This window comes from Bradysia coprophila, unplaced genomic scaffold (genome assembly GCF_014529535.1).
Source record: "Bradysia coprophila strain Holo2 unplaced genomic scaffold, BU_Bcop_v1 contig_297, whole genome shotgun sequence".
Classification (NCBI taxonomy): Eukaryota; Metazoa; Arthropoda; class Insecta; order Diptera; family Sciaridae; genus Bradysia; species Bradysia coprophila.
The window spans coordinates 1,035,762-1,056,809 of NW_023503555.1; the positions used below are offsets into that span (position 1 = coordinate 1,035,762).

At 38.1% G+C, this 21,048-nt stretch overlaps 3 protein-coding genes across 3 annotated transcripts; 2 read left to right on the forward strand and 1 right to left on the reverse strand.

The window, feature by feature from the left end:
• Positions 1-558: 558 nt before the first annotated feature.
• Positions 559-8,443, forward strand: LOC119078713 (1-phosphatidylinositol 4,5-bisphosphate phosphodiesterase gamma-1). The gene is made up of 14 exons (XM_037186386.1): positions 559-761; positions 1,154-1,354; positions 3,404-3,605; positions 3,672-3,810; positions 3,872-4,034; positions 4,097-4,303; positions 4,370-4,789; positions 4,844-5,455; positions 5,518-5,696; positions 5,765-5,963; positions 6,018-6,327; positions 6,389-7,150; positions 7,293-7,429; positions 7,505-8,443. The coding sequence occupies exons 2-14, from the start codon at positions 1,202-1,204 to the stop codon at positions 7,619-7,621; spliced, it is 3,600 nt and encodes a 1,199-aa protein (XP_037042281.1). The 5' UTR covers positions 559-761; positions 1,154-1,201; the 3' UTR covers positions 7,622-8,443.
• Positions 8,444-11,556: 3,113 nt separating this feature from the next.
• On the forward strand, positions 11,557-13,009 carry LOC119078717 (protein mono-ADP-ribosyltransferase PARP16-like). The gene is made up of 3 exons (XM_037186389.1): positions 11,557-12,088; positions 12,150-12,345; positions 12,407-13,009. Exons 1-3 carry the CDS (start codon positions 11,849-11,851, stop codon positions 12,802-12,804), a joined length of 834 nt encoding a protein of 277 aa, XP_037042284.1. The 5' UTR covers positions 11,557-11,848; the 3' UTR covers positions 12,805-13,009.
• LOC119078716 (glutaminyl-peptide cyclotransferase-like) lies at positions 12,983-17,443 on the reverse strand. The gene is made up of 5 exons (XM_037186388.1): positions 17,186-17,443; positions 16,790-16,926; positions 16,449-16,728; positions 16,028-16,379; positions 12,983-13,232 (listed from the first exon to the last, which is right to left on the reverse strand). The coding sequence occupies exons 1-5, from the start codon at positions 17,261-17,263 to the stop codon at positions 13,060-13,062; spliced, it is 1,020 nt and encodes a 339-aa protein (XP_037042283.1). The 5' UTR covers positions 17,264-17,443; the 3' UTR covers positions 12,983-13,059.
• Positions 17,444-21,048: the final 3,605 nt, after the last annotated feature.

Consider the following 21,048-nt stretch of genomic DNA (forward strand, 5'->3'; position numbering starts at 1 on the left):
ATGCTACGAGTGTAACTACATGGATCAGGAAAATGTACGGTTTCGTATCTAATGCTGTTCTTGATGTTATTCTCCGTTTCACTGGTTTCTCAATGGCAAATCAGAGAAATGGAGCAATACAGCAAGAACAGCTTGGATATGAAAGTGGCCGCACTGACTAGATAAAGATCTTTGTGGATCGCCCGAACTAGAATAGTACCAATGCGAGCCTAAAAAAATTTCGTGCAGAAACTCTTTTCTTTTATGCTCATGAGTACTAATACAACATTTAGATGTCTTTACTTAGCAGCACGGCAGAGTAAAGTAAACCAGGCAGGAGCAGAGGACGCTAATACATTTGAAGGAGGGACCTAAATCCTGTTACAATCGTTTACGTATTCGTTTCACGCATTTTGCACCAAAATCAAAGGCCTACTTTAACATGAAGGGTATCTCGCCTAGCAACTGACGGTGAATCGTCTACTTCAAAAATAAAGAATGAACGAAATCACAGATGAATGAATGGACTAAAAAGAGGGGCATCATAATGAACACTCTTTTTTCTGACATTCAAACTGTCACCACAATGGCTACACATAACTATACGTAAATATCTTAGTGTTGTGTTTGTATCATTGCGGATCTAAAAAGAAATTGTTGCTTGAATCAAGTACACATAAAGTTTACGTTGTAAAAATGTGTTTTAGAGATAGCATTGCTACGGGCTATTTCTGTTAAATATAAAAACGCAAATGTGGTTTGGATAATTTCAAATTAATAATGTGAGTTTTGTGTTAAATTATCGACTCGTACAAATAAAATCGAACAATTCGGTTCGTTTCAATAGAAAAACATGGAAAGTTGCAGCGAAATGTATAAAAGAGGCACACACATTTTCACATTGTAATGTGATGATTCCGAATTAAACACATCGTTACCGAATTTGTTTGATTAAAATTATGTATGAAATGTATGGTATATAATACAGCTTGTGAGTATGCGCGATGACATTTCCAGGCCGTACCATATATTATACAAAATATCCAATTTATTGCAACTTCAACAAGTGATAACAAATAAAAACGATTTTTTTTTCTGGTCATGAGTACCTACAGCTGGTCGTTAATTAATTAGTTTTTTTTTCTCTTCTCTGCTGTCGCTTGTTTTTGTTTAGATTGATAGTCTCGTTAAGTGTAAAGCCGTACAAAAAAAAAATAAGAAAATGTTGGGGTGCTTCAGTCAATTGTCCGTGCCCAGTCTGGGCGAAATGGAACAAACCGTGTGTATGCTGGAACGGGGAACTATCATAACAAAATATTATCCGCGCCGTCGACCCGAACAGAAAACATTGATGCTGAGGAGAGAGACGAGACAGGTTTGTGGTTTCAATCTTAAAATTTCTGTTTTTGTGGCGGAAAATTTTTGTTTTCTTTTTCGTTGAACGAAGAGAAAGAAATTGAAAAGAAAAATTTCTCCGGATAGGCTTACACTATCATTTATCGTCCGAGAAAATATATCTCACTATGTTTTACTTCCGGTCTAGAGCAATATCGTAGTAGTTAGAACTGATATACGCAGTACTGTATAGCAATATTATAGCCGAATATAGACAAATGATTGTAGAGATGGTTTCATGGGGATATATTTTCACAGTTTTATTGTGAATTTGTTGTTGTAATGCGTGGTGTATTATTAGTAAAACCATTTGATAATTGTAATTACCTGCGCAAAGGTGAATTCAAGGTTTTTCTTCCGTCACAGCTCTAGCCAATACTCTTTTGCACACAGCATGTCATTAGGACAGAGTTACGTCTATTACCTGATTACTTGATAGACTTAAACCGAAATCTGTTACTTCATTAGTTTTAACATTTTGCTATATAATACAACTTTAGCCGGAGCTCGTTGCATTCTTAAAGTTAAATACATAAAGGGGACGTGCTACATTAGTGAATTATAAGAAAAACGAAGTTTTGTTCATTTTACTTATAATTCACTAATGTGACATGTCTGCTTTCTGCATTTAACTATTTGTCGTCGTTAATAACAGACGATGCGTCTGTCCTTAGGTTATTGATTATTCTGCGACTGAATGGACGGGATGGTGGTTACGTACATACTAGCCTTCCACCTAAATTATCCGGATTCGTTTCCCATGTCAGACAATTCCACATTTAACTTTTCCAGCGATTGTATATCATTGGTAACGTCCTAAGGTTCACTCAAGCTTCATAAGTTGGATAGTAGTGTTCGGTCACTGCAACAATTGAAGGACTCGTATGACATAACCCAAATACGATGAATTTGTGTACATGTGTAGCCCACCCACATTGACTTTCATCATAAAATATTTGAAGATTTTTTTTGAAAAACAGCCTACCGAAATCGGACGCATTTTCTAGTTGAATTTTTTATATATGTACCTAGAAAGGACTTCAACCCTAGAAGCCAAAACCACTTTCAAAAAAATTCTTCGAAACTTGTGTGGCTGGTGAAAGGTGATCAAAAACCGAAAACTTGCACTTTTCTTACAAAAATTTCTCCAGTTACACGAGCCGTACAGGGTTGTGTGGGTAGTCATTACAAAGGTAATAACATGTACTATTGAGCCGAATAGAGACTTATTGGTTTTAAATTTCATCCACACTGAAATATGTGCAGTTAAAGTTTTCAACCGAAGACTTACACTGTTCTTACAGAAATTTCTCGAGGTACACAAAACGTACATGGTCGTCTGGGGTATCATTTGAAAGGTAATTTTATGTGCTTTTGGGCCAAATAGAGTCTTATGCGGCTTGGATGCATCTACGATGAAATAGAAGTTGAAATGTTTTAGTGCCCATATTTCATCGAATATGCATCCGAACCCGAAAAGCACATAAAATTCCCTTTCTTCTTGGGTAGAATACCTTTCTAGGCACTATAAAAAAGTCCACTGGAAAATGAGTCCGATTTCGGTAGGCTGTTTTTCAAAAGAATCCCTTTTGATACTTCGAGGCGTGGTTCGGAAGTAATGTGGTCCAGACTGGACTTGTTTTTGACCGTAAAGGGCTGCTAGTGAGGTCTCTAAACAAATCAAATCAAATAAATAGGTTTCTCTAAGACCCACTATCTGATACCACTTCACTTCTTTAGTTTTATGACTAAGGTATTAGTATTCGGACATGTATACTCAATAAGTAGCTTTCAAAAAAATAAAAAAATAATCAATGATATGTGTCGACTACTGGTACACATTTCTGTAGTGTATCCTTACATACAGAGTAGCAAAACACAAATAGACATTTGCTTTCCATTCTGCCTGGAGACTTGTGCGCGCACTCTACTTTAGTCTTTTTTCCGCAACACGAACCGGATCTGATTAGTCATTTTCAAACACAAATTACCTCCATCATGCCATATGCCATAATGAATTTGTTTCCAGTTAATTTGGGCGTCAGCGAATGCCAATCCACGTACGAACTATGACGGAGCCGTGGAGCTTCGTGAAATAAAGGAAGTGAGACTGGGGAAAAATAGCAAAGAGTTCGAGAAATGGAGTGACGATAGCAAAGCAATTGACCCGTTAAAATGTTTCATTGTATTCTACGGCAGTGAATTTAAACTGAGATCGTTGTCGGTTGTGGGTATGTACTTTAGAGGCTCAGACATTTATACGGACACAGTAAATAAAAAAATCAAATTTTCCGCAGCTTTATCCGAACAGGAATGTGAAAATTGGATGAAGGGATTGCGGTACATGATTAGCGATACGAACTCGTCTCCATATCCGTTAGAGATCGAGAGGTGGTTGCGGAAAGAATTTTATTCGATTGAAAATGCACGGGAAACGTAAGTTTTCTTTGATACCCAGAAGTGATCAATGAAATCGAATTTCGTTCTTTTGTTCCAGGGTGACCATAAAGGAATTGAAAGCATTTCTTGGCCGCGTCAACTGTAAAATGAGCACAGCAAAACTGTTAGAACATTTCAATGAGATCGATGTGAGGAAACGTGGCGAATTGCGATTCGACGATTTTTCGCATTTGTTCCAAAAACTACTGGTCACCCAGAATGTAATAGCCGGATGGGGGAAATCATTTTTCGTTTTCCTTACAATTCTTTTTCTAATCCACAGACCTTACAAGAGTGCTACAATTGCTTCGAAGGTTTTCCATACAGCAAAGATAACGAGACCGTTCAACTGCAAAGCTTCCAGACCTTTTTAGTCAAAGATCAAAACGATCCGTTAGGAAAGGATGATCGCATGGTATCAACATTTTTACGGGACTTTGTCCAGGATCCATTACGAGACGTTCAGGAGCCATATCTTACAATACCTGAGGTTTTTTTCAACAGAGCAACAGAGCCAACTTTGTTGATCAACTGACTGAACCTCTTCCCATTCCAGTTCATCGATTACCTTTTTTCGAAACAAAACAGCATCTGGGACACCCGCCATGACAGAGTGTACATGGACATGAAAAAACCATTGTCGCACTACTGGATCTCGTCGTCACACAACACTTATCTGACCGGCGATCAATTTTCCAGTGAATCGTCGACTGAAGCATACGTGCGGGCACTACGAATGGGCTGCCGTTGCATCGAATTGGATTGTTGGGATGGTCCAGACAATATGCCGTTGATTTTCCATGGTCATACGTTCACCACCAAGATCAAATTCCGTGATGTCATCAAAACCATCAAAGAGCATGCGTTCGTCACGTCCGAGTATCCGGTGATACTGTCGATAGAACAAAATTGCTCGCTTGCGCAACAACGTAAAATGGCGCAAGCGATGATCGAAGTTTTCGGCGATATGCTGCTGGTAATGCTTCTTTCGTTGTGTTACACGGCACGCACTTCATTTCTTCTGTTTTAGACGAATCGCATGGACAAAAATGAAATTCAGTTGCCGTCACCGCATCAATTGCGCCGTAAAATAATTTTAAAGCACAAAAAGCTTCCGGAAGTTGAGGACGGAACGTTGGCTAAGAACGACGAAAACGAAAATTTCCGCAGCATGATGAAAGAAGGAAAATTGTATCTTCAGGATCCTGTAGATAAATCGTGGAACTTGTATCTGTTTGTGTTGACCCAACACAAGCTGATGTACCGTTCTGAGCCGGAAGAGTCAATTCGGGACGAAGAGTTTGAACTGTGCTTCCCGCGGCCGAAAGAGAGCCTAATGAATGACGAACTGCATTTCGGCGAGAATTGGTTCCACGGCAAGCTGGAGGGTGGACGGCAAGAGGCAGAACAGTTGTTGGAAGCGTACAAGCATTTGGGTGATGGCACGTTTTTGGTGCGAGAGAGTGCAACGTTTGTCGGAGATTACAGTTTGTCGTTTTGGCGGAAGGACAAGGCGAATCATTGCCGCATCAAATTGAAGCACCAAAATGGTCTCACGAAATATTATTTGGTGGAAATGCATGTGTTCGACAGTCTATACAGCCTAATCATGCACTACAGACAGAATATGCTGCGAAGTGCGGTGAGTAACTGTTTTGAAAGGCTTCGATAGGCTGCCACTAACTCAAATTATGTTCGTCACAGGAATTTGCCATTCTGCTTAAAGAACCAGTTCCGCAACCGAAAAAGCACGAGACACAAGAGTGGTTCCATCCGCACACTACACGCGAACAAGCCGATAATGTTTTGGTGCACTTGAGCGATGGTTCATTTTTGGTTCGCGTGTCAGAACAAGACGCCAATGCTTACGCAATATCGTTCACGTAAGTTCACGATTATTCATGACCGTTCATCGAACAATTCGATAAAATTTTCCTCGATTAATTCGCAGGGCCTATCGAAAGATCAAAAACTGTCGCATCAATGTGGAAGGACGACTGTACATTGTGGGAGAAACACAGTTCGAGAGTCTAGTCAGTTTAATTAGTTATTATACCAGGAATCCTCTCTATCGGAACGTTAAGCTCACGTATCCGATATCCAAAGAGATGCTGAAGACAATGTCAAAGCGTTATGGGAGCGAGGTTACGGTATGTCACCAAAAATATCGAATGCACTCCAAGCATTTAACATTTAATTGATAGGCATCGGATGCAGAAAATGGTGAAGACGATCAAAATGAAGCCTCAAGTTACATGGATCCGTCAGCGTCACAAGAACGGGTTACCGTAAAGGCAATGTACGACTACATAGCACAAAATCCCGACGAACTCTCGTTTTGCAAGCATGCCATCATCACCAACGTTAAGAAAAAGGAGAACAATTCGTGGTGGACGGGAGATTACGGTGGCAAGAAACAACACTATTTCCCTGCCAATTATGTTGTGGAAATAGAAACGTCCGGTGATGGATGCAGTGATGATAGTTCAGGAAAAGTCTCTACTAATCATACGGGTATGTGTGTCAGTCTTTATACCGTTCATACCGGAACGTTTTAACGAAATCTCGATTTCAGATTCATTTGATGTGCATGGCGCAGTGGTTAGTTTTGCTTACGATTCAAGTGAACCGGATGTTCAGTTCAAATTGCGCATACAAACGCCGACGATGCAAAATATTTTCGAAATCGGCTTCAAGAACCATGAAGTTGCCACCGAATGGGATAAAGCAATCAAGGAAGCCGCCCAAATCGCCAGCCTACTGGAAACGCAACGTCGTAAAAAGGAGCGAAACGCTCGGGTGGCAAAGGAAATGTCCGATTTGATAATATACTTCCGTAGTGTACCGTTCAAGGACAAAGACTGGGTGTTCTATGAGATGTCCAGCTTCCCGGAAACGAAAGCCGAAAAATATTTCGTTCAGCAGTACGGTTCGTCGACGGTGCGGTATCATCAAAATCAAGTCAGTCGGGTGTATCCGAAGGGACAGCGATTGGATTCGTCGAATTTCAATCCGATTCCGTTTTGGAACGTCGGCTCGCAAATGATTGCCCTGAATTATCAGACGCCCGATAAACCGATGCAATTGAACGAAGCGAAATTTCGTGATAACGGCGGTTGTGGATACATTTTGAAGCCGAAATTTATGTTAAACGAACGATTCGATCCGAATGACAGTAATACGTTGGTGGACGTTGAAGAGAAAACGGTCAATATTCGGATAATCGGCGCCCGGCATTTGTGCAAGTCTCGAAGTAATGTGACCAATCCATCGGTGGAAGTGGAAGTCGTTGGTTCGACATTTGATTCTGGTGTGAAGCATCGAACGCGATCTGTTGGTAAGTATCGAAAGACGAACTCTGCGGGTGGAATTTTTGGGAAATCTTTTTGGTTGGATTTGCTGACGAGGAGCAAATCAACTCTATTGACCGGTTCACACTCCTAACTTATTTCATTGAAAGAACCACCCTTCCATTTCAGAAAATGGATTCAATCCAATTTGGAACGAGCTTTGTGAATTTCACATAAAAAATCCGGATTTCGCCATGCTACGGTTTGAAGTGCAAGACGAAGACATGTTTGGTGAACGGAATTTCATTGGGCAAGCCGTCTTTCCAGTAAGTATTTTGTTGACGAAGCTCTGGTCGCAAGAAACCATTTGATGTTTCCCACGTAAACGTTTCTCTTCACAGATAAACTGCTTGCGAACGGGCCTACGAAGCATATCACTGAAAAACAAGTACAGCGAAGACTTGGAATTGGCGACCCTCTTGGTGCAAATTCAAATTAAAAATTCCGAGAGCAAATAGACTAATACATTGCCTACATTAATCGAGTTTTTGGGGCGGAGCATGCAAATGCAAAACTGTTAGATCCACGCTCTAGAGTTCATTTGGGAAAGAAATCTTAGCGTTAACATCAATGTAAATGCTGTGATGGCTTAATAGGGGAAGTAGTAGTATTGAAAACAGCCTATGCGGCTCGGTTTTCTTCATTTCTATCTTCGAATTGTTGTCGGCATTGTCGGTAATTTAAACGAAACGAAATTTGGTCCATCTTTCAATAAAGTTACGCCGCAAACATTAACTAGTATTGCTAATTAACTCCCGCTGCCATTAACCACTAAAACGTGACCATGTTTACTGTACCAACATCCTGTTTCGATCCCATTTCCCCTAATCAAGCAGTAAAAGACAGATCATTCAAATTCGACTTTAGGACTACAAAAGCACTGTCTGTCTTTAAGAATATGTTTCTTGATCCTCTCGAATTTTCCCGTATTTTTGTAATTTTCGTGAGTTTTCCTCAAAGCGAAAAAATCATGAAAATTTGAGAAAAGAGAAATTTTCCGGATAATCTCCAATTTTCCAAATGAGGTAAAATTGTCGAGAAAATTGTCTTCATTTTCTGGAACTTTTCTAGATTTTCTTAAGAATTTCTAGATTTTGATAAAGTTTTCTCAAAGGTTGGTTGCGCACAGAAGTGTAGATTGAGTGATTTAAAAAAAGGAGGCGAATGTGTCATCTAAATTTGCTTGCACGGACTCTTTAGAGTAAGAAAGTACGTCTCGCTACGCTCCGCTCCAATTTGACATTTGACGCGTATCTTCCCTTTTATTTACAAAAACAAAACAAAAATTGACAGAGAAAAAATGGGTGCTAAACGTTTTTCATATCAAAAATATTGTTGACCTAAGTTTACACGCGCGTTACACTTAGATGTTGTAGCATAATGATGAACTGTGACCGTCAATTTGTTAATCTAATTTTAAAATTGAAATATTTTTAGTCGGAAGAATCGAAGATCGGAAAGGTGAGATCGCTAGCGAAACCAAAACAAAATTTTAGTTTTCAACATTACAAGTCACGACTTGACTTGACCTGAGTAACATGCTCCTGTGAACGCTCCCATGAGAACATTGAACTTGAGACTTTGGCAGGATTGTAAATCATGCCATAATCCCTCCTTTTCGTTCTTCGTGATAGCATTCAAAGGACACATCATTGAATGTTTTCGATCAATCACTTTCGCTTCAACTCTTATTACAAAACATGGACATTCAACGTTGCAAGACGCGAGGGGCAGATATGTTCAAAAAACCCTACCAAAAAGAAAAATGATTTTCAAGCATTTTTAAGGGTTTTGAGGATATGGCACTCCAGCTTCGAATTGACTTCGTCACACTAGAGCTACGCAGATGTTTTTTGTATTTATAATCGCATTTAAACTGAAATAAATGAAATGAAATGAAATGGCACTCCAGCTCCAATATCAGCTAATTGTGAATCCATTTGCAGACGTTATGGACTTAATTCGAATTCGAATTCATCAACCGCGAAGTTGCGGCTGAACAACTTTGTGACATTAGAGGTTGTGTTCAATTCTTAAAATCATTTCGATTGTGACCCTAAAGCCTTTTCGTCTAGTTACTCTAACAAATTCAAATGTCAAGTTGCATTTGATGCAGCAAAAGTCAATTAAAGCCTTCACGGCGAAATAAAATTAAAACGACTTAGTTCCCCGTCTTAATTTGCTTGTGGACAATGTTTTTTGGGCACAATTTGCATGCAGTTCGAATAGTCTCCAAGAGAGGCTTTTCGAACTGTATATGTGCGAATTGTGTCTAAGAGAGACTATTCACACTGTATGCATATAAATTCAAAAACAAGAAAAAGTTCGATCCGAGCTTGACTTTTTGGCATAGCTGAAAAGTTTGATTTCATGTGCGATATTACGCACTCGATTAAACTCTGAATTACGGCAACACATTTGTGATCATACGATAAAGTCGTGTAATGTGAAAGCTTTTCGGTTACGAAAAGCGAAATTTCGACCGAAAACGATTTACGATTCATACGAGCCTTAAATTTTGTCCGAATATTTAACTTTCTTTCTTTGAGAAATTGGATATTCGTTTGAATCAATTAAAAGTGCATTTTTTTGTAGCCTAAGCTAAAGATAAATTTTAAATGAAATTCTATTTTGATGAAATGTTTGTCATTCTACCGTAAATGTTATAATAAACAAATTATTATTATTGTACCCAGTGTTTATTAAATATTAATAAAGGGCATTACGGTTTGTCAGTGGATAAGAGCTGCGGGAAACGGCAGTGATTGCTAAACATGTTGTTAAATGCCACAATGACAAAAAAGAGTTTGACAACTCATTTGCAGCGGGGAACTTTGTAAGGTTATTTTACGTGTTACGGCATGTTTCATTTTCATTTACATTGCCTAATCACGTAAAGCATTGTACTTACGAGGTTCCAAGTTGTTATTTCCCCTTCGGGTCGGGCTGTAACATCCCACTTATCAAATACACAACTTGAAACCTCGGAAGTAATATACTATTAATGGTCTCCAAGTAATCTACAATAGCTCCCAAACAAAAAATTCTTCTGTGGCAGATAATGTAGATTACATATGGCCTTCAGGTAATCTACGTTATCGCATAAAATCAAATGAACCAGACCTGAGTTACCGTTGACCTGACGCGACGTGATCTTATCTGACTTGACCTGAGATAAATTTTGAATACAAATTTAAATGTAAAACAATATTTTACAAACAAAAAATCCTGAAAACCTACAGGTTGAATCAGAATTTATTTATTTATTTATTTATTTAGTGTCTACTTAAGTAAGCTGACATAGTTACAATCATCGTCATCATCACCACCAATACAATCAAAAATTGAACACTAAATCAATCTAGCTTTCTAGCTTCGTCAGTCAATCCGCTCAGACACATGTAAGTCTACTTCAATTCCAATTTAAATTCATATTTTAACGTTCAAATCAATCAGCCTTTCAAATTCAACTCTTAAAATTCAATTTACCCATTCCCTTAAAATCAATTCACTTCCACTATATCACAGTCCTTTGCCATCTAACAATCGTTATCTCTCGTAGCACAGTTCTATGAGGTTACCGAATGCCCGATCTGGCGTTTCAAAACTTCTTGTTTAAAGCGTATAAACGGTAACGTCGGATCGACAACTGCCGCTGCACAATTGAATGCTTTGCACGCATTGTTGAGCGGAGAATTCCACCCATATTCCGTTCTCGAATGTTCCAATCTAATAAAACCTGAGTTTCTCAGTTGGCGATCTCCAGTATTTAAGTTCAGTTGATTACGTAAGTATGGAGAATCCAGACGTCCAGATACAATTTGGTGCATCCACAATGCAGCCGAAATTACCCTCCTTCTGTTTAGTGAGACTTAGGATGATTTGGATTAGGTCAAAATTAAACGAACCAGGTCAAGTCAGCGGTCAGGCTTCCCAGAGACTAAGTTTGCTGCAGGTAAAACTTCAAACTCTTTTATGTCTGTTCGTACAGGCACATCTGCACATTAGATGATGGCATCAATCTAAATGAATCGAGCTTTTGGGTGTGGGCCATAAGTTCGATTAATCCAATTTTTCCTGCATTGACAAAAAAGAGTTGAAAATCTTACCTGCAGCAGGTAACTTTGTCTCCAGGTAATGTACATTATCTGCCACAGCAGTTTTTTTTTGTATGAGGTACTTTGTCTCCAGTCTCTAATCTACAATAGCTGCCACAGCTGTAGCGCCCCATACAAAAAATACAGCTGCGACAGAAAATGTAGATTACCTGGAGACTTACCTGTTACAGGTGAGTTTTTCGAAACTTTTTTGTCAGTGTGGTCTTCTGTTTATTTTTGCTGTGATGCCACACTGACCTACGAAAATATTTATGAACTTACCGAGAAACCTTCTAAAAGCACAGCTACTCATTTCGCGACTAAATTTTGAAAGATCGACATCATCGACATCTAACAATTAGGATTGCTTGTCGCTAACTGCACTGACAGAACCTCTACGATCGTTTCTGCGCTGGCGCACATTAATCATATTTACAAACAATCATCACAAGTTCTTCATCCGTCGGTGAATGTATACATTCCAAACGGCTGTGATTGATCAGCAATTTTATGTTTCTGAGAATATCGAAGTGTGACTTTACGATTTAAAGTGTAGTGTTTGTCTACGTATCTCTTTAACTGTTTAAAATGGATGCTGACGATTTCAAGCAACTTACGTTGGAAATTTTATGGGATGAAAAACATATAACACGTTTTGTGTGTGAGCTGCGCTTGACACTGTTCATAAACGCTCTAAACGTAGCCGAACGAAGACCACAATGCCTAATGCCATTTCCGTCCGTTTTTTTCGATCGCGTAACTAAAACGAAAGACATTGAACGACTTAGACATCATATTGGGTTGATACCACCATTGGACGACATAAAGGTGAAATTAGAGCAATTCCGGTTGTGTGTAGTGAAACTATAAATTAAACGGTAAATTGCAGGACGATACTGAATTTCCGCTGTTGACATGGCAATTACTTTATTGGATATTCACCAATCCATTAACCATATCCGCATTACACCTGGAAGAACCGAGAAACGTTTTTATCGATCGTCTAATTGAAGAAACCAAACTCACCGACATTCCCCACTATCAAAGAGTGATTTTTTTCAAAATCAATAATCACACCAACGAAGGTAAAACAGTTGCGATGGATTGCATGGCAGAAATTATTTTCAATAAAGTCGAAAATTTCAGAGAAATTCCTTGAACTAAAGGAACGTCATGGCACATTTTTCGCCTACCATGGATCCAACTTCGAAAACTTTCATTCGATCATCCATCGTGGACTCATCGGTGCTTTGAACGAACGAAGTGCTTATGGATTTGGCACGTATCTATCAATGAACTATTTGACGGCATTCCAGTACGCTTCACAGTCAACCATTTGGCCACACAGTAGACTTCTATCAACGGATAAGAGTGTTAGATGCATCGGAATTGTTGAAGTTGTAGACGATGCTTCCATTAATTGGCCGGGTTTGCGAGCGGTTAGCCAAGGAAGTGACTTATGGTCGGAAAGAAAGCAGTGCTACTGTTGTGTGGTAAATCGCGATGAATTGATGCGACTGCGCTATGTGTTGGTTGTAATGTAGCTTTGGAAACAAATGTTAAGTGGGAAATGAGTGTCGTTTCATTCAAAGACTGATGCCATAACTTAGAAATATTCGATGATCAGTTACTGTGATTCATATCGTTAAATTCAAGGCTTGAATTTCAAGCCATTATGTTGGATCATCAAATTTGTTCTAAAATCGATTAAAATGCTTCACGCAACAATTTAAATTGGGTTTCACTTTATTCAAGCATTTGAGGGTCAACTCTCACTGCGTAAAATAAATGGATTTATTTCAACTTCGAAAGCTTGTCGTATCTTTGTGTGCCAGCATATACTCCAGAACGAAAACTCTCAAAATTCGATTAAAGTTCCTGATGGATGCTGCGTCCAAATTCTGTCGATTATCAGCTGTTGTGTGCCATTGCGCTGGGAATGGTGTTGCAATGAGATGAAGAATGGGCACATCTTTGGAAATGAAATTGAAATTTTATTAGTAAAACAAACTCTATCGCGCGGTTGTAAAGTTATCGAATCTGCAGTGTGGGTAGAATCTAATTAAATTTACTTTCTTACCAGACTAATCGTTGTAATTTGTAATCAAGCCGTTTTAGTTTACCTTTAAATTATCAACCTGACTTGATTAGATTTACTGGTGACCTCAGTTGATTTAATTCTCTGTTGACCTGAAAAATCCTGACCTGACGATCCGGTTCCAATAATTAAACTGATTCCGTGAATTGAGCTCATTGAAGCAACATTGGAATCGCAATTACTTTTTTGTAAGATCTGGTCAGGATATCTCATGTCAGTTCAGATTTTCTCACTTCAGATTAAAAACAGGTCTAGGTCAATTGGGGTCGTTAGAGAATTTTGTTTCGGGTCAAGTCAGGTCGAGTGGTTGACCAGACCGTTTTATAGCACAAAAAACTTTCATTCAAATATATTTAACCCTTATCGATGTCTCAACTTGAAAAATCCGCGTCAGGACAAACATCAGTTACACAGGCTATATCTCGAGATTCCTTGGAGGGGTCTTGGCCGATCGGTTAAGATCAGATATAGTACACGAGTGTAGCTATAAGGTTGTATCTAATTTTAGAAAATTGATTTAGAAATGGCAAGGGAAATGACATCAATTTTGATGAATTTTGCGGGACACTCTTTCATTTCTATTCCACCAAAAAATTCTTTCATTGAGTTCTTCCAAAACAAAAAGAAAACCGAAAAGATACTTTAGGTACGGCTATATTCGACTTTTAACCTGTTACAGACGACAAGCATATTACCAGCATTATTATCGCGTCTATTACTTACATCGATCAAAATATTTTTGATCGGTTGATTTCAAATCTTGTACTTCAATTTCTTTAACATGCAGTTTACTATATAACGGGCAATGTTACCCAGAGCTTGTCATTATTTTTGTCATAGTTATCGATAACAGATGCAGATGACAGGTTAAGGTTTTCATATATATGGGCTTTTCCAGTCTGAAAATCCATTTTCCGCAGAAAAAAATAATTGTTCAATAACACTTTTAATGACTAACAACATGGTGCAAGAAATGATCTTAAAAACTTTGAAGCCTACGGCATTACATAACAGACAGTAATAATGCTGTCATTCGGAAAACAAATTCCAATGAAATTACTGGAAATTCTTTTATTGCTTGCCCCAAGCGAAAATTGATTCTTACATATCAATTTGGCCCCTGCGAAAATGGTCGATTACATGAGGGATATTTGTGTGACACTATCGTCAAGGAATCTCTATTTTCGCGGGGTGCACAGTCATTCACGTAAAACGAGTTTTCGCGAGGTGCAGCCAGATGAAGGAGAATGCATCATCTGAAATATTTAATGCCTTCCAACAGAAAAAAAGAAAGTAATTATTGATGTTTTGTGTTTTTGAACACAAATTTTCCAGTGGCGTGAGTTGAATGTCGCAAAAGCATTTGAATTATTTCGAAAAGAAAATCACAAAACTGAAAGTGTCAGCCATTTTTTTGCTCCAGCAATAAATTCAATGTTTGTAATGAACACATGGCAAACACTTTTAGTTGCGTATTTTTCACTTATATTCGAGAACACTAAACACTTTGCTTATGTTAGACATTATTCACTTCACTTCACTGCAAAATTTTTATTCTAAATAACGAAAACAACAAAATTAATGCATTATCCTGAAACGGAAAAACAATTCAGTGCCAAGCCGACTGTTGTGACCGTTGTGACGTGTATTGAGATTACTGCTGTAACAATACCAACATAACATTAGTGTTGTTTTCGGGATTTTTTTCTTCGTAGACGTGTGAGCCAATTTCGGAGGGTTCAGCGGTATACTAGATTCGTTGTTACTGCGTTAAGGAATTGATATGTAAGAATCAATTTTCGCTTGGACAAGCAATAAAATAGAATACAGTGCAAGCTGCTGCCATGATTCATTACTTGGGGAAACAATTTTGAAACTCGCAACTCACGCGTGTGTGTTTAAGCGCCTCGGTTTGAAAACTGTTATTTTGACGCGGGTAGTTACATACCTCGCCATCGGCTCGGATATGCAAACTCTACCCTTGTCAAAATAACAAACCTTCGAATATAGTATATACAAGGGAACGAATTGGATATTTCGTATCCAAATGAGTAAAAAGAAGGAGGGAAAGACTTTAGGAAATTCTTTTACATGCCTTGGACATAAATTACGGAATTTTTCTCGGAATCTAGGCCCTCAGCATGAAAAGTTGATACGCATCTGTTGTTGGTCGGTTTATTTTAGGCACTTTCGTTCGGGCTACAATCCGCCGATGGGTCACAACAGATACGTAAATAACTAATGATCATGCTGCGAGCAGAATCTTTTGCTTCAACGTTTTAACAAATAGCAGACATAATATAAGAAATACGAACAAGATTTCGATCCCTTACTATTACCGCCTTTGTCGATAACAGATGCTTTTTGTAAAAGGACAACAATTTTGCTTCCTGACTTCCTTCAAAGTTCTTCGAACAGAATAGATAAAGTTTAGCTCGCTAAGTTAGTGTTTATTACTTAGGTCAAAGCACAGGTTTTCAGGGAATCTAATGTCGAATCTGATGTAGTAATGCATGTGTGCCAACTTGAAAAATTAAAAAACAAAACCCACCAATGACCAGTGGCGACTCGCTTGACGAACGAATAATGCGAGAACCAATTCCTTACTCTATACTCGTACAGCCTAAATAATCTACAACTCAGTCTTCATTTAGCGCTCTTCAACTTACCTTTCTGCATGAATGGCCTGTGGTCGTCATCTATGGTAGAATAGGAATTTCTTCGAATAAACATGGGCCTCGGTCTACCATCCAGAACATTTCCATCCAGCAAAGACCTCTCAATGTCGCTCAACCGTGAGAAAAGCGCTTGGGTCGATGAGAAAAAGTTCACGAATTTCGAATTTGCAGCACCGATCAAATCCAACAAAACCATAACTTCGATACGATCAAGTTGTTTAATCGTTCGTCCTTGCGTCAAATGATTTTGCGAATCCCACATATCGGCTAGATGCCGTGAACCATACAGCGAATCGGTTTGTGTCCAATCGACAAACGCTTCTTCGCCGTCGAAAAATATGAGCTAGGATTCGGAGGTGAAAATATTTCAAAAACTTAAATTTCACAGCAAAGTTTTACTACACACACACACCATCAAACTAATATCGGTCCTCGCTCGAAAACTTTCTAGCGCCGGCATCAATGTCTTCAAGACATTCAACATGATTGCGCATGGTACAGCTGAATCAATCGCTGCCTCGAAATACTCATCCGGGAAATATTTACTGTCGTAATGACAGGCCAAAGTGAGATAGGAATCAGCGTTGGGATTGAGCTTCCCCACAATATTTGTGAATGTTAAATTACCAAAGATGGGAGCAACATCAGCAAATTCGTCCAGCTCAACATTTACGTTCATTGACTGCAATTCACTGTGAAGAAATGTCAGAAATTTCACTAAATTTCTAAATGGAATTGGGATGGTCGGTGTACTTCACAATGAACCGTTTCACTTCTTCGTGACCTTCGGTACCAACTACTCTGGGCTTTAATATTTGAGCCAAAGTGTTCGATAAATGAGTGTCATCGTCTGTGGTGGCAACTACTTTTATGTTGGACTGTGATAATTGCTTGAGGAGAAAATTGATAATGACAAAACGTTAAGCAAGGTTATCAAACCAAATTGTTAATTAAGATGGGTTCAGGGCCAAATGAAATGTTTCACTAAATTTCACTGAAAAGTGGTGAAATTTAGTGAAATATTTCTCAATATAAGGCCCTCTGGATGGGCTGCAAGCAATTTTGCAACTAGGACAAATATCAAACATTAATTAACTTTCATCAGGAATTCTAGTTTGTCAATTGCTTTGCCATGAAAATACAAATTACCTTTCCGTCATCAAGGTAGCAATGAATAAAGGTCATACACGACAGGAAGTAAAAGAAACGACTGACGGAAAATTCCATGGTTAAAAAATTAGATTTTAATTTTGATAAAAAACGTCTTTTTGATCACAAATTGTCGCACAACTTTTTTTCCAAAACATTCAATCAAAAAAAATTTATGTAAACCGCGAAGAGCACCATCGAACGAGTACCACCTCCTAACACGAATCGTCCGTCAACTGTTTCGAATGGCAGAAAAGTAGTATTATAATCTCGCTAAATGATTTAAAATCATGAACTTTTCATCAGAGTCGAATTGGAATTTTAAAAACAACTCAACCGATGACCATGCAGGATGCAATGCATCAATACGTGCGGTTGGAGTATTCCATTGCAACATCTCGTAGGTATTGCACGAATGTAATTATGCATCGATGGCCACTGATCGCGCAAGAGGATGACCTGGATGACTGCCGATCATCATGTAAAAGGTAAATTTACGTAATCAATTACAACTTCATTCATTGTCGATTGTATGCGACTAATCATTCTCATTCAACTCAGTTCCATTCTGGACGAGCCAAATGAATACTCAATCAATTTAGCTTATATGATTGTAGTTTTGAAAGCAAACTAATAATTGTGAAGGTATTTGTAAACACCATCGATATGAGAGTACACACACGATTATGGTGGTGCATATAGTTTTGGAATGGATGAGTGTAATAGTTTGCTTTCGTTAATCAAAAATATAAGAACGAAGCGAACAGTAATGGATTTACCTACGGTACATGGTTAATAACCATTGGTTATGCAAAATTGTTGAATTAATTGATTTTTTAAGAGGTTTAGTTTGGCTCGGTTTCAATTAAGATAAGTTCTACGATTGAATTCACTTTTAGGTGGTATTCCTTCTATAGAAAACTGTTTTTGCAACTTTTTTTAATGCGTACCAGCCAGCCAAACCTTTTCGGTTTAGCCAAGTTATCAGTTCCTCACTCACTACGAAACGAAATAGTTAACCAAAAGGAAGAGTGAAAAGTTGTTTTTCGATAGTGTTTCTTGCAGGGACTAAAGTAAGGAACAAGTGTGTAGGCAATTGGCGACACTGCCCCTTAAAGTGGCGACACTGCCGTCGACATTTGCGACCACAGAATTTTCACTGTATTTGTGGCGAAACCGTTTTTCTAAATGAGTAGCTTATTTACAGCATTTGAACTCCTCCTCTGCAATTAATGCTTCGACTGAACTCAACAAATTGAACTACCAACAAAACATGCGTCACGAATGGTAATTGTTGATGAAACCACACCATTTTCAAGAAAATTTTAGGATAAAATAAAATAACTTTAAAGACGAAAACCGAATCATTCGTTAAATTTTTTGAGTTCAGACGCAGAATGCGACACCATTAGCGGTCATGAGTTCCAAAGTTTGAATTACCACGCCAAAATTCTAACTTCAAGTTTGCAGATCTATCTTGATATTTTCCGGTCAGTTCTTTCCGCTGCGCTGAAAGAAACGTCTTCACCAGAACCCGAAGAATTAAAACTACTTCTGGTTAGAAGATTGCCTGTAGCCAAACCAAGAAATTTAAAAATTTGACCTGCGTCGCATTTTTCCTTTAAATGTTTTTATATACCTAAATTACACCTAAATAAGTATTTGCTCGAATCAGAGATTCACTTATACTTTAAGAGTTGTGCAGTTCACTGTTTTTGTATCATCAAAAGTTAGTATTTAAAAAAAATTCATACCTAGGACCCGAAAAGTGCGATTTATGAAAATCTGTCTATTTTGGATAAATTCTGGTGGGTCAGTCTATGTTTCACTAACATTTTGGATAAATTCTGGTGAGTCCGTCTAGGTTTCACTGAAAACAGACAGATTTATGAAAATCTGTCTATTTTGGATAAATTCTGGTGGGTTAGTCTATGACTCACTAAAAATAGACAGATTTATGAAAATCTGTCTATTTCGGATAAATTCTGGTGGGTTAGTCTATGACTCACTAAAAATAGACAGATTTATGAAAATCTGTCTATTTCGGATAAATTCTGGTGGGTTAGTCTATGACTCACTAAAAATAGACAGATTTATGAAAATTTGGCCCCTTCAGAGCAAAAACATGGGCGCCTCACAAGATCTGGCTACACCGAAAAAAATCCTTATTTTAGTCCCTGGTTTCTTGTGGTACGACCGGAACGAGGGCCACGAATCTCAAATGCAAATTTTCACCTTTTTTCCTGTCAGTGTCTTTCCACCGTTTAAAAAATCAATAAAAATCGATTAGGACCAATGCCACACAAAACATACAGTCACGGCTAGGGCAAAAAGTTCGCGAATATGGATACGACGCTGAAATTTCTCTTTTTCATTTTTACCGAAAAAATGGATCTCTGCCTAATTTGTTCACATCTAATAACATCTATTATGTCCGATAATAACCACATACAGCCGCATCACCCTACTTTTTTTCGACAGTTTTGTTCTGAAAGAAATCTTGACTTTGGTGTGTCCAGCGATTCCAGCAACTAGTGTGTGAGCACTAGACTGGTTGTTAACACGATAAAGTAATCAACAACTTAACTTTTCGAAAGCTTTTTTATTCGACGAGTAGTAAAACCTCTCGAAATTCCCTCTGCAGAAGGGCTGTTTCTGAAAAATCCCCAAAAGGAGAACTTATGTTCAGTTTCTTGTTAGTTGTTTGTTAACATAATGGACTGGACATATAGCAGAAAGCTACAACGAGAAGCTCAGTAATTCACATAGACGTAGACTAATTCACTATAATTGGATTTTAAGTAAATGAAACAGTCAGGCGATTTGTCCTCCTAATAGATGAGACTTGGTAATCGTTAGAACCATCGGCACTGAATTATTTTCACATACTCTAAATCTGAGTCCTAAGGTAGGTCTTGGTACTACTTCGTTCGGCCCATAAAGTATAGAGAGACAAACAACAACAACTACCCAAGACTTTGTGAAAAGATTTTTAACAGAGGTCTACTCCCTTCAATTTATGTGTCTAGTTAGTCTTAGCTTGCATCCAACAACATTCGGACAGTTCCGCCTGAGATTTCAATTTACGTTGAAATGACATTTTTATATTAGTAAATAAATTGAAGTCGTAGCTGAATTATCGAAGTTAAAATTGCATTTTGTCGGTCACTACCACTTCCCAATTATGTTAAAATTGTATCGATCGAAGGGAATGGATTTTGCAGTTCACCAAATAGACTTGTCTCATTTAAAGTCCTTTCATTTGTAAAGTAAATTCTCCATAAGTTCTTGTAACAGTTACGGGAGAAATGAATGTAGCCTGTCCGGAAAATGGCTTTACAAAATTGAATTTTCCACAATTTTACTACGTTGCAAAATAAAATAAAACAAAAAATAAGAAGAAAACTTAAAAATAACGGCAAAGGCGTGCATAACAATGTATACGCCCGAAAATAACCTCCCACTCACGCACACATGAATATGAAACTGTTAAAGAAATCGTTCGCCCATGCAGTGATTGCGTAACATTGCCAATTGGGAAAAAAATGTATTTCGGTTTATAAACATCATTCAGTTCACAATGACGATGATGATAATGATGACGGTGATGTAAGAAGCTAAGAAGTAATAAATGCCTTTTATGGCTTCTCAGGATTTGAAGCTCATAACTAACATTAAAATAATTATTTTCAATTTAAAAATGGTAATGTGGCATTTGAACACACGAACACACACTTTAAATAACACACATCCTTTTCACTATACGATTTCGTGGCAAAGTTTAATTTACGGCTCTTCTCGTCGTGATCCGAATGCTTTATCTCTTATTATTTATTTGGATAGGAATGTATAAAAGCAGCGAG

Excerpts from the sequence above, each read along its gene's own strand:
- LOC119078713 (XM_037186386.1), top strand. The coding sequence starts at position 1,202 with ATGTTGGGGTGCTTCAGTCAATTGTCCGTGCCCAGTCTGGGCGAAATG. Across the intron at positions 1,355-3,403 it reads TGAGGAGAGAGACGAGACAG|TTAATTTGGGCGTCAGCGAA; the intron begins GTTTGTGGTTTC and ends ATTTGTTTCCAG. Across the intron at positions 5,964-6,017 it reads GTTATGGGAGCGAGGTTACG|GCATCGGATGCAGAAAATGG; the intron begins GTATGTCACCAA and ends TTTAATTGATAG.
- LOC119078717 (XM_037186389.1), top strand. The coding sequence starts at position 11,849 with ATGGATGCTGACGATTTCAAGCAACTTACGTTGGAAATTTTATGGGAT. Across the intron at positions 12,089-12,149 it reads CACCATTGGACGACATAAAG|GACGATACTGAATTTCCGCT; the intron begins GTGAAATTAGAG and ends GGTAAATTGCAG. Across the intron at positions 12,346-12,406 it reads CAATAATCACACCAACGAAG|AGAAATTCCTTGAACTAAAG; the intron begins GTAAAACAGTTG and ends CGAAAATTTCAG.
- LOC119078716 (XM_037186388.1), bottom strand. The coding sequence starts at position 17,263 with ATGGAATTTTCCGTCAGTCGTTTCTTTTACTTCCTGTCGTGTATGACC. Across the intron at positions 16,927-17,185 it reads GCTACCTTGATGACGGAAAG|CAATTATCACAGTCCAACAT; the intron begins GTAATTTGTATT and ends TTTCTCCTCAAG. Across the intron at positions 13,233-16,027 it reads CAGGCCATTCATGCAGAAAG|ATGTGCCCATTCTTCATCTC; the intron begins GTAAGTTGAAGA and ends TCATTTCCAAAG.